This window comes from Rutidosis leptorrhynchoides, chromosome 1 (genome assembly GCF_046630445.1).
Source record: "Rutidosis leptorrhynchoides isolate AG116_Rl617_1_P2 chromosome 1, CSIRO_AGI_Rlap_v1, whole genome shotgun sequence".
NCBI lineage: Eukaryota > Viridiplantae > Streptophyta > Magnoliopsida > Asterales > Asteraceae > Rutidosis > Rutidosis leptorrhynchoides.
In genome coordinates this window covers 156,926,047-156,939,935 of record NC_092333.1, presented here as the reverse complement: position 1 = coordinate 156,939,935, position 13,889 = coordinate 156,926,047, and the positions used below count along the sequence as shown (strand labels likewise).

The window sequence follows — 13,889 nt, the reverse complement described above, 5'->3', positions numbered from 1 at the left end:
CCACATCTAAATCCCCCCCAAAAAAATCATTTGTTGATGTCTAATTGATACAAAGACCATCCATTATCTATTGTTAATGATAAGACACATCTAACAGTAACCATCTTTACTACTGGTGCGAAAGTCTTATCATAATCCACCCCCTCTTTTTGACTATACCCCTTTACTACAAGTCTAGCCTCAAACCTCTCAATCTCACCTGAGGACTTATACTTTACTTTATACACCCACTTACAACCTATGGGTTTTCTATTTGGTGGTAAGTCTGTAACTATCTAAGTGTTATTCCTATGAAATGCTTCTATCTCATTATTCATTGCTTCTACCCATCTAATGTCTTTTGATGCCTCAAAATAATTTTTAGGTTCAACTGTTTTATTTAGCAAAGACACAAAACATAAATTTTCAGTTGACAATTTAGAATAATTGACCACTTTATCAATGCCATATTTAACTTTATTATTAACAACAAAATCTTCAAATCTTTTTGGAAAACTAACAACCCTAGAAGATCTTCTTAAAGAAGAAGTAGGCTCACTATGACTACTCCCCTTAGAATTAATTGAAGCATTAGGTATACTTTCAAAATCAACATGTGTTGCATTAGGAATGTACAAACAAAGATCAGCAGATTATAAACAAAATCATAACTCTATAGAACTTCAAATCTTAATACAGACAAGTGTTAACTAAACACTTTAATCAAAGGAACAAGCTAAAGATTCATCAACTAGATGAACTCTGTAAATCCTAACTAAGGATCAAAGATGGAGGAGGTTGAGAGACTTGGGTGAATTTAGAAAAGATGAAAGAATGAACTGTACAGCTGCATCTAACGAACAAGAGACCTCTTTTTATACTGTGAGCTCTAACAAACTATCGACACTCTCAACCACCAAGAAAAATAAATTACAAGAACAATCCCTCAACTTTATACTTTTACTTATAAATAGAACAAAGTATATTTAAGAATTGTGAGAGGCGTTCTAATACTTCAATCTTTAATAATGCTACATTAGCTACTTATCAACTATCTCAGCATCATCAATAAGCTTTAATATACAGTCCATATCATCACTTCAGATAGTAAAACTGCACAACAACGAAGCTTTAGATATAAGAGTCAAGATTGACTTTTATTAATATCTTCAATACTTTAGACCATACATCAAAAGCCCGATTACAAAGGATGATGGAATGATCAACCGTTTCTATATCGTCGTCACAAATCGAGCACCTCACCGAATCCAAATCAATACCACGTTTGTCTAGCTCGACCCGAACGGGAATCCGTTTTCTTCTTGACCTCCACACAAAAAAAAATTCCACTTTACATGGAATCAGATTGTTTCTAATTGTTTCAGCTGCTACATCCCCAGAATTGAGATATTTTAACATTAAGAATAGAGATTTTTTATTTTTATTTTCTAAGCCTATATAGTAATGTTGACGCATAAAAGTCTTATGGTAAAAAAAACATCTATAGTTAATATTAAAATGCTATAATGATGTCATCATAAATAGTCATTTTGCTTCATTGAAAAAAATCAAAAAGAAAATAGAAAAAAATCTAACCCATTTGGATGACATAATAAATCAATTTAATTTACAATTAAAATTTAATCTTTACAATTAATTATGATTAAGATATAATTTAACAAAAGATGCAGCCTTTATTTCTTATGATAAAACACCCACATCATTATATATTTATATGTACAAACTTTAAAATAAATTGTACAATCTTTTACAAAACACTCAATAAAAAATGTACAAATTTTAAAGAATATTGTACAACTTTCATATAATAATTGTATTTTAATTTTTAAAAAAATTTCAAAAGGCATTTGCTATTAGTAATTAGTAATAATTATTATTAAAAATATAAATACTCAAGTTTTAAGCAAACTTTATTTGTATTATTATTATAATTATAATTATTATTATTATTATAATATTAATATTAGAATATGGTTTCTCTTTACGGGTTTAATTACGTTACATATGTATGCAAAAATACATGTCTCTATAGGTTTGTAAAAACAATGACAAGTTTCTTAGTCAGAATCCGTGGTTTTACTCGTCATTAAACTAAACGACTTTAGCATTTACATTCACTTAATTCCTAAAACATATCATTAAACTGTTTCGTTTAATCAAACCCGTGATTTCACGGGTCATTTTACTAGTTGTAAATCAATGTTTCATGTACTAACGCAACAAGTTAGCTCAAGAAAAAGAAAAAAAAACGTGGATTTTTATTTTATTTTAAAGTGTGTGTAGCTCAACCAAGTTTTTATATGCACAAATTGATCAACTTCTTTACATCTATATATTGAATGCACACACTGTTGGAAATATGTTCTCGGGTTGGCTACAGTTCGACCGTGGTTTGACCGTGGTACATATATTCCGAAGATATGCCCATGACATTAAATAATAAAAGTCCATTTATCCTATCGGTCACACACAAAGGCCAATCGTAAAATTGTTTGATATACCTTCTAATCGGAAATTAATTTATTAATCATTAGTTAATGGTTTAATAAATTAAGTAAGTTTTTTTTATGTGTATACATATACTTACAAATCTAAATATGTAGAGATTTGATTAGATTTTACAAATCATATTTTATATAAGATATAAGATTTGATTTGATTTGATTTATAAAATATGATTTGATTTTGTAAATCTTATTTTATATAAAGATTTGATTTTTCAAATCTTTCCAAATCTTTATTTATTACATTTGTACTAGATGTATTAATTGTATCAATTATGTAATATATAATACCAAGTCTTGGTATTGGAAAAGTCATGAAAAAGATACAAAAACACACATACAAAAATGCTATTTTTCTTTCTTATTTTCAAGTAACCAAAAATACTTGGAATCTATAATTGGGTTCGGTTTTTGGTGGAAATAACGAAGAAGAAAATATCCGTTAAGTAGAAGGTATAGATCGAAGCAAGGTTGGAACTTTGGGTGTCTACCGTTTAGAGGAACTCTTCTTTGGGTTTTCAAATTCGAACTTCAAAAGGCTACAAAGGTTGTATTCTAATCTTCTCTTGTTCGGTTTCGTTAATTTGTTTTGTTTGCCAAAGTTTTGTACAATGATCCGTGGAAGAGTATGATTTTTTAAAGTTTTAAAAATGCTTCCGATCGCTTTGATTTTGTATCATACTCCAACAGTGGTATCCGAGCCATCTTGTACAAGTTTTAGCAAACTAATGTACTCTATGATAATCGGTTTTGATGAGTATGTTTTGCATGATTCTTGGAGATGATTATGCATAACAAACATGCACAACTATTATCATGATTTGTGTATTTATGTTTCTTAAATAACATTTGAATCTTGGGTTTTGGCAAAATGTTAAATGGTTAATCTCATTTTTTAAAGTTTTTTTTCAGCTTGAACAGTCTGTCTTTGATGGACTGTTTCGAGGCTTTAAACTCAATATTTTCGTATGAAGCCAATTGCATTTGAAAGCTAACTGAAAGAACTTAAATTTGAAAAAAAAAATTCATCGAAAACGGATTAGAAATGAGTAAGATATGACCATTTAAAGTTGATGTATGAATCTGTCCAAAATCCGAAAATTTTAATAGTAGCTTTGTTGTTGACTATTAAAGATTCAATGTTAGGAAAATAAAGTACATAAATTATATTCATGTTTTACATGAAATGAGAAAATTAAAATTGGTAATTTTAGACTTTATGCCTTGTTAAAAAGTGAATAAATCTCCAACATATTTTGATTCACTTAATATGTTTGTTTGGATGGTTTTGGCATGAAAATCATACTTACAAATATGAAGTGGGTTTACATACATACATAAGTTATGTAAACAAGGATTGATTATTTTGTGTGCCATTAAGTGTTTAAATCAATCCTTATCGAAACATGTTTCATGAAAATGGATATTTGGCACTCCATTTGTTATGTATGTGATTGTTGTATGAAATCGGTAGTATTTGCCTCAATAAGACCCTTGTGTGAATGTTTGGTTGTATGATTTAATTTATTATTTATTCGGGATGAATGTAATAATCTATTAAACGGTTTGCATGTCGTGTTTATTATTTATTCGGGATAAATGTAATAATTTATTAAACGACTTGCATGTCGTCTTTCTATTTATATTGTATTTGTAATAGTATAGAAAATAGAATAGTTATTTTGTAAGATAATGCAACCAAGATTGGAATCAAGAAGACGATGTTCACAAGGCGGCCCATCCGAGCATATAATGGAGATGGCGGTTTTAGTGGGAGTCAATTCTCACACAAGGTTATGTCCCTAGTTGACCATATTTTTCCGTGTGTTGGCTCACCGGAAAAACGCATAGAACTCGAGGCATACTACCGATAATTGTGTGTCATGATTATTATTGTGTTCTTATTTGTCTATGCCATGCTAGCTATAAAATTAGTATAGAAACAAAATACAATAATCACTTAAAATGGTTTGGTTAAAATTAGTTTAACAAACGCAACACGCAATACATAATTAGCAAATGTTTTAAAATGGAATAAACTACTTTTGCTAAAAGAAAACAAAACCCCGTTTTTAATGTAAACTTTACGCTACCCATGAGTAGTACACACATCCGAACCTTCTACCTGTTAGAGTTCGCGATACCCGAGAGTCTTGGGCCGGACTTTAGTTGGGTGTTGGGAAGGGTGAGGTGAATTTCGCGATACCCGAGAGTGTTGGGCCGGATTTCACGTGTATCTATCACGGACGGTTTACAATCTGAAATCGTGGTTCGCGGCAAACCCGCCACGAGGAAGGATTAGCGTAGAAGGGATTAAACATGCCAAGTGAAATAATTGATTATCACTAAATCCTGCAGAACCTAAGAATTTCATAATGAATGAAATTGGTAATATAGTTACCTACCTAAATAGCTTATGATTAGCGATCCGCGGTAAACCCGTCGTTACCATAAGTGAAATATAGATCTTAACCTTGTTAATTATAATTGTTTGAATATTGAACACACTTGGGTAATTATCTTAACAAGGATTAAACATATCAAACTAACTAATACAACTTACTTTAAAAATATGATAGATGTCTGCAACAAACACAAATCCTACTCCGTCATCAATCACTAATTTCTGCCTTAAAGGGCTCCTCGAAAAGGACAAGCTTACGGGCTTGAACTACATGGACTGGCTTCGCAACCTAAAAATTGCTCTTAGGATGGAAGGAAAGATCAGGTCAATTGAGGAACCCTTACCGGCAGAACCCGGATCGAGAGCTACTCAAGCGGCTAGGGACGAGTTTGAAAAACGTTGTTTCGAGTCTAATGAGGTAGCATGCTTGATGTTGGCGACCATGTCTCCGGAGCTCCAAAAGGGCATGGAGAGCTTAGGGTCGTATGACATGCTTAACCAACTCAAAGACATGTTCCAACAACAAGCAAAGCAAGAAAGGTTTGACACCGTGAAAGCTCTCGTATCTTATAAAATGGCAACGGGAAGTAGCGTTAGTGTCCATGTACTACAAATGAAAGGGTACATAGACCGACTGGAGCGCCTTGGTTTTTCCATAAGTCAGGAGCTTGCAACGAATTTTATCCTGAACTCGCTGACTAGTGTATATGAAGGATTCGTTATGAACTATAATATGAACAATATGGAGAAAACAATCATGGAGCTCCATGGCATGCTGAAAACCGCTGAGGCTAACATGGCCAAAGCTAAACCCGCAACTACTGTTCTAGCCATTCGTGAAGGTGGGATCAAGAAGAAGAAAAACAAAACAAAGGGCAAGAACAAGGGCAAGGGTAAGGTTGGCACGTCCAACTTCAAACCTAAACCTAAGGGCATTGCTAACTCTTCTACTTCAAAGATCCCGCAAACCAAGTCTCTTGAAGAAGCAATATGCTTTCATTGTGGGGAGAAAGGACATTGGAGGTGCAATTGTACCAAGTACTTGAAGGAACTTAATGAACTATGGGCTAAGGGAGTCGCCGTACCTTCAGGTTTGTTCATGATTGAACTAAACAATACTACTATTTCTAATTCCTGGGTATTGGACACAGGATGTGGTACTCACATTTGTACAAATGTGCAGGGACTCACAAGAAGTAGGAAGCTGAAGACCGGAGAGCTCAATCTAATCATGGGGAATAAGAACGTTGCCTCTGTTAACATGATTGGAGAATACAAGCTTTCTTTTGATTCTGGTCTATGTATTGTTTTATCTAATGTTTGCTACAGTGCCGAAATGGCAAGAAACATTATATCTTTTAATGCTTTATTTAATGATGGTTTTGATTTTAGTTTTGATAATGGATCAATACTTGTTCACAAAAATGGGATGTTTTATTTCAAGGTTAGTCCTTGTAAAGGCATCTTAGAAACCACAGCAAAGCTAAATGATAGTTCAATCTACAATGTTGATACATCCAAAGACTTTTTGATAAAACGTATCTATGGCATTGTCGTTTAGGCCATATAAACAAGAAACGCATAGCAAAACTTCAGTCAGATGGAATTTTAGAATCATTTGATGTTACATCATATGACGAATGTGAATCTTGCTTGTTAGGAAAAATGACAAAAGCACCTTTCACAGGAAACTGTGAAAGGGGTAATGATCTGTTGGACTTGGTACACACTGATGTGTGTGGTCCATTCAGATCGCCTACTAGACACCAGGAACGATACTTCATTACATTTACTGATGACTTCAGTAGATATGGTTATGTTTATTTAATTAAACAAAAGTCTGAAACTTTGAGAGTGTTCAAGGCATACCAAAATGAAGTAGAAAATCAACTGAACAAAAAAATTAAGATTCTCCGATCTGATAGAGGTGGTGAATATATTAATGATGAATTTCGTGATCATCTACGGGGTTGTGGGAAGCTCCTCCTAGAACACCACAACATAATGGTGTGGCTGAAAGGAGGAATCGAACATTTCTTGATATGGTTCGATCCATGATGAGCCGCACAAAGCTTCCAATCAGTTTTTGGGGCTATGCCCTACAAACTGCCGCAAGGATCCTTAACCTCATCCCAACCAAGAAAGTTTCTAAAACACCTTATGAGATATGGCATGGTAAAAATGTGTCTCTCTCATATCTAAGAATCTAGGGTTGTGAGGCTTACGTTCGTCGTGAAGCTCAAGATAAACTTGAACCCAGATCCGAAAAGTGTTTATTTGTTGGTTACCCGACTGATTTTTTTGGATATTTGTTTTACAACCCTACTGAGAACAAAGTCTTTGTGTCCAGAAGGGGAGTCTTCCTTGAAAAGGATCTCATATCAAAAGGAACCAGTGGGAGCAAAATTGACCTTGAAGAAATTCAAGAATCAACCAACATGGAAACTGATATTGGAACTGATTCTCCTCAAGAGGTCGACGAGCCTGCAGTTGAAAGATAAACTGACCTACAGCCACCACCCATACGTAGATCTGATAGTGTGCGTCGAACATCAAAGAAATATAATTTACACATATTTGAGGGTGACGACGAAAATATAGATTCTGACGAACCTATTACCTATCAGGAAGCAATGACAGGCCCCGAGTCTGTCAAATGGAAGGAGGCTATGGACAACGAGATCCAATCCATGCATGATAATCAAGTCTGGACCTTGATTAATCATATACAAGGTACTAAAACCATTGGGTATAAGTGGGTCTTCAAGAAGAAGACCGATATGGATGGAAATATACACACATTCAAAGCCAGACTGGTGGCTAAGGGTTACACGCAACAATATGGTGTAGACTATGATGAAACTTTTTCACCAGTAGCTATGTTAAAATCCATTAGAATACTTCTTGCCATAGCTGCATTTTATGACTATGAGATATGACAAATGGATGTAAAAACAGCTTTTCTTAATGGTAAGCTAACAGAGGATGTGTTTATGACACAACCTGAGGGTTATGTACATCATAAGTATCCTAATAGTGTGTGCAAGCTTCAAAAGTCCATTTATGGACTTAAACAAGCTTCTCGTAGCTGGAATCTTTGCTTTAATGAGAAAATCAAAGAATTTGATTTTATTAGAGGCGAAGATGAGCCATGTGTCTATGTTAGGTCTAGTGGGAGTGTTGTAGTCTTCCTTGTACTATATGTCGATGACATATTACTCATGGGAAACGATATCCCGACATTGAAAGATGTCAAAGCTTGGCTAGGGAAATGTTTTTCCATGAAAGACATAGGAGATGCATCATATATTTTGGGAATAAAGATCTATCGAGATAGGTCAAGGAGATTAATTGGGCTAAACCAAAGTGCATATATAGATAAGATACTGAAGAAATTCGGTATGCATAACTCCAAGAAAGGGTGCGTTCCTATGAACCCTGGAATGATATTGAGCAAGTCTCAATGTCCTAATTCTGACTTGGAGTCAGCTACCATGAGTCGGACTCCATATGCTTCAGCTATATGATCGATCATGTATGCGATGATATGCACTAGGCCTGACGTGTCGTATGCACTAAGCATGACTAGTCGTTATTAGGCCAATCCTGGTGAAGCTCATTGGATAGTAGTCAAGAACATTCTAAAGTATCTTAGGAGGACTAAAGAGATGTTCTTGGTCTATGGTGGGAATGACGAGCTGAGCTTCAAAGGATACTCTGACGCTAGTTTCCAATCAGGTAGAGATGATTGCTCTTCACAATCAGAATTTGTATTTATGTTGAACGGTGGAGCCGTCACGTGTTACATCCGTCAATTTGTAGCAGAAAATAACATATTATTAAGTAGAGTAGACACGACTAAGAACTTGGCTGATCCTTTCACCAAGCCTTTGCCACAGACTAAGCATGATGCTCATAGCATGTCTTTTGGCATTCGTGTCATTGATGATAAAGTTTGATTGTATTTTTATGTTAAGTTTGAAACTTTAAACATTGGGTAATAATATATATATTGCAATTGATCTGATGATTAATATATTGAGATTATATTATACGCACGATGCGATCATTTCATTGTATATTGCCATGTTTCATTTTGCATGTTTTAACTTCCAATGAATATCATTTCATAAACTTCCACAGTCGGTCATTCTCTAAGGAAGAGAGAATTGAATTAAGGCTGCTATGAAGTGTAGTAATATAGGCTTATATGAAACTACATTCATGAGGAACTTGATAGTTGATTCAAGGTTCTAGAATGACCACACTTAGACATTACTTCATGGTTTTAAGTCAAAAGGTAAGCTCTAAGATGGCAACATCATTTATCCTAGAGTGGATATGTATGAGAAATCCTGACACAAACTATGTTATACTTTGACCTGTTTCTAACGCTGTGCGTAAATGCCGTCATAAGGGAGCAGATTGGGTATATCATGGAATGTGGTGGATGTCTATACAGTTGAAGCAATTTGTTCCTTCTTCTTTAAGCGACTTTAAGCGATATCTCTGGGCCTCTCGTTGATTTGTGCTGAATTAAATGCATGGCCATGCTAAGACTGAATTAATGCAATTGCAGTCTATTTGATCACCACAAATCTCCATCGGGAAACATAATCTTGAACGATGATGATTGACACTTAACCATGTCACACGTTCATATAGATATCTTGAACAAAAGGATGATTGATATAAATCAAAATATAGGAGTGTAACGTAGCAGACTAGTTGTTACACATGGTGTGTCTTTTAAGACAGACCAATATTATTAATGTCAGTGCAAGTGGGAGTCTGTTGGAAATATGTTCTCGGGTTGGCTACAGTTCGACCGTGGTTTGACCGTGGTACATATATTCCGAAGATATGCCCATGACATTAAATAATAAAAGTCCATTTATCCTATTCGGTCACACACAAAGACCAATCGTAAAATTGTTTGATATACCTTCTAATCGGAAATTAATTTATTAATCATTAGTTAATGGTTTAATAAATTAAGTAAGTTTTTTTTATGTGTATACATATACTTACAAATCTAAATATGTAGAGATTTGATTAGATTTTGCAAATCATATTTTATATAAGATATAAGATTTGATTTGATTTGATTTGATTTATAAAATATGATTTGATTTTGTAAATCTTATTTTATATAAAGATTTGATTTTACAAATCTTTATTTATTACATTTGTACTAGATGTATTAATTGTATCAATTATGTAATATATAATACCAAGTCTTGGTATTGGAAAAGTCATGAAAAAGATACAAAAACACACATACAAAAATGCTATTTTTCTTTCTTATTTTCAAGTAACCAAAAATACTTGGAATCTATAATTGGGTTCGGTTTTTGGTGGAAATAACGAAGAAGAAAATATCCGTTAAGTAGAAGGTATAGATCGAAGCAAGGTTGGAACTTTGGGTGTCTACCGTTTAGAGGAACTCTTCTTTGGGTTTTCAAATTCGATCTTCAAAAGGCTACAAAGGTTGTATTCTAATCTTCTCTTGTTCGGTTTCGTTAATTTGTTTTGTTTGTCAAAGTTTTGTACAATGATCCGTGGAAAAGTATGATTTTTTAAAGTTTTAAAAATGCTTCCGCTCACTTTGATTTTGTATCATACTCCAACACACACATGTAGCAATTTTAATTATTACAAACAAAATTGTAGTTCCCATCAATGTATTAATGTTATCATGATATTATATGACTAGGCTTTTTTCAATTCACAAAATGACATCAATTTTGGAGTTTATCCACACACATAAATCCTTTATAATATATTTTTGAAATAGCCAGAAATAAAAAAATACTACGTACTTTTCACTCTATCCGTCTCATCCACAAAACAATATGTGATGAACAATGTTAATGACATGTTTAACGTGTTATACTCACTAGGTAGACCTTTAAAAAGATTAATCACTCTTCCATAACCAATCAAACTACGTTATAAAAGTTGATTTGAAAATTGCTCTGCTTTATTAAAAGTGTTGATTGATTGATGATTCTTTTTCAATTTTTCCCACCAGCCAAAATCAAGATCAAGATCTTATTCATAACTACCTTCCTCAAGGCCAAACTCAAACAATCTACACACACAAATCCAATCCAACTAAGATTATTACTATCACAAAAAAATGGATCGCTACTACCACAACACTCCGGCGCACCACCAATCATCACAACCGGTGGTCGAACATGTGTCTCACCAAACCACCCACCACACCACACCAATATACACCGATAATAAACCAACAGTCAGGTTTTTTTTTTATTTTTTTATTTTTTTATTTTTTATTTTATTTTTGAAAGGTAAGTTCTCGACATCAACGAGAGAGGTATTAACAGTCAGGTTTTTTAGTAAGGTTAAAAGTGATTATTCAGTGACTATCCGTGATGGTCATGTTGTTCTTGCACCTACTAACCCTTCTGATCATCATCAGGTACTACCTAATTCTTCCTTTTCTCTTTATTATCCATTAATAGTAAAAAGTAAATGTTATTTATATGTAGCAAACATGTTTTCAACAGGAGACAAAAACTATAATAGTTTTTGTTACATGATGAATGCCCGTGGTTATTATGTTTTATTCATCTACTATAAATAGAGATTACATAAACCCTAGACATATATTTAACCTTAACGGACCCAAACCCACGTGGTTATTATGTTTTATTCGTCGACTATAAATAGAGATTACATAAATCTTAGACATATATCTAACCTTAACGGACCCCAGCCCACATATCGGACTTGGGCCAAACCTATTATCTAACACTCCCCGCAGTTCGAACGTCGAAATCACGAAAGTTCGGACCGAAGAGAAAACAATAAATATTAAACAAAGAAATAAAAGAAACTTTTTTTTTCATTTGTTTCACCGAATAGACTGATATTCGCTGATATCGTTGCGTGTGTCTTGATGACTTTTCTTTTTCCGTAGCGTTTTTTTTCTTTACGCCGTGACTTGTGCCTAAGGATTAAGTACCACTTTGGTATGCAATTTCTGTCGACGATAACAATATTCTTCAACACTCTACAAACAAGAATTTTGACTATATTCTTTTTTTTTCGTTTTTTTTTTTTCATATATCTCTTTTTTTTGGGTTTTTGAACCTAGTTAAGCTACGCAGATTATTGTAAGGAGGAAAAAAAAAGTAAACTATAAAATAAATATAAAAAAAGTAAACTATAAAATAAATATATATGCTTTTGTATTACGCTTTATTATGCTAGTGACAGTGACGTGTATCAATTGGTGGTAAAGGATAAAAGAAAGTATGTTGCGGCAAAAGAAAATGATTAAGCATTTTTTTTCATTAGTTTTCTATTTAAGAAAATAATCGGATGATTCAAAAGGCCGCATATGCTGTGGATGGTTTGGAGGATGGTTAGGTGCAAAGCATATAAAGAAATAAACAAAGAAAACTTACAATCAAAATGAAAAAAAAAAAAAAACAGATGGCTTTGATTCGTTTTTGTGTTGTTGTTTGAGGAATAAGAAAGAAACAGGAAGAAGAAAGTAGCAGGAGGATCGTAGGGTTTGTGAAACCCTAATTAGGGCGTCTGATACCATGTTACATGATGAAAACCCCGTGGTTATTATGTTTTAGACAATTCAATAATATATCTTAAATCCACAAAAAGTCGAGCCAGACATTTTTTTTTGGACGGAGGGAGTATTATTATGACTTTCATTTTTATATATAAGAACATATATAAGAAGATTGTTCTTCATGTTCTAACCATTTATCTCGAATATTTAGTACTCCGTAGTAATTTTAGAAAGCCTTTATTACTTGCTATTGGGTTGAGTAAATTAATAAACTTGTTTTAATACAGCATTGGATAAAGGAAAAGAAGTTTAGTAGAAGAGTGAAAGATGAAGAAGGTTTTCCCTCTTTTGCTCTGGTTAACAAAGCCACAGGACAAGCAATAAAACACGCCATCGGCTCTGACCATCCCGTATGAATTCGCCCATCTCCAACTAATAGATTATAATTAATTATCGTATTTTAAATGTTACTAGTTAGTTTCTTGTGTTTTTAATATTGCGATAAAGATTCTAATTAATCATCTGAGTAATAGTAATAGGTAATACCAACAACTCAATATGGAAATGTGAATTTTTAATTGTGAGTGTTTTTGCAGGTTCAACTGGTGGAATACAATCAAGATAAGCTTGATGAGTCAGTTCTTTGGACCGAGAGCAAGGATTTGGGCGATGGTTATCACGCATTTAGGATGGTTAATAACATTAAGCTTAATATAGATGCATGGAATGCTGATAAAGATCATGGTGGCGTTCGTGATGGCACCGAACTCTATCTTTTTAAGTGGACAGAAGATGATAACCAGAGGTGGACTACTGCTCCTTTCAGTAAGTTTCTTGACTCAAACTAATTTTCTGATAACTATTTTTGTTTGTTGCCAAGTAAGTTATTGTTAAAGGTTGAATGAATATTAGGAAATTCAAGAGCTATGCATTGATGCATTGGACTTGGGCACCACGTTCATCGTCATGGAACAGGAGTGATGTTAGCTATTATGTATGTATGTTTTGATGATGATGTATTTTAATTTATTATTATCATGATGTAATTTCCATAGCGTGATAGTTGAACCATTACGTACGTGGCTCAATACTACGGCTAGCAAGGTGTTTTTTGTGTGTGTGTGTGTGTGTGTGTGTGTGTGTGTGTACGTGGCTAAAATAACGATAACTTAATAACCAAGTCTTTTTATCAATCGATGAAGAAGACAACAAAAATACAATCGAACCAAACACATATCAAGGCTCGGAAGCAGTAAACGTTCCCTAATACTAAACAAAGAGCCTGAACTAACTAAGTCCGATCATGTTTTCTATATACATATATATGAATGAAATAAGTATTACTACTACTTATATAGTTGACTCTCGTAGGCGATTCTGTTATCGTCATATTCTTTTGGGTTGTCTTTTTGTGTCGTTT

The 13,889-nt window shown here is 33.5% G+C and overlaps 1 protein-coding gene across 1 annotated transcript; it reads left to right on the top strand.

Moving 5' to 3' along the window:
• The first annotated feature begins 10,754 nt into the window (after positions 1–10,754).
• On the top strand, positions 10,755–13,582 carry LOC139886516 (ricin B-like lectin R40G3). Its single transcript, XM_071870351.1, has 4 exons — positions 10,755–11,356; positions 12,757–12,879; positions 13,066–13,294; positions 13,382–13,582. Exons 1-4 carry the CDS (start codon positions 11,051–11,053, stop codon positions 13,402–13,404), a joined length of 681 nt encoding a protein of 226 aa, XP_071726452.1. The 5' UTR covers positions 10,755–11,050; the 3' UTR covers positions 13,405–13,582.
• The last annotated feature ends 307 nt before the right edge of the window (positions 13,583–13,889 follow it).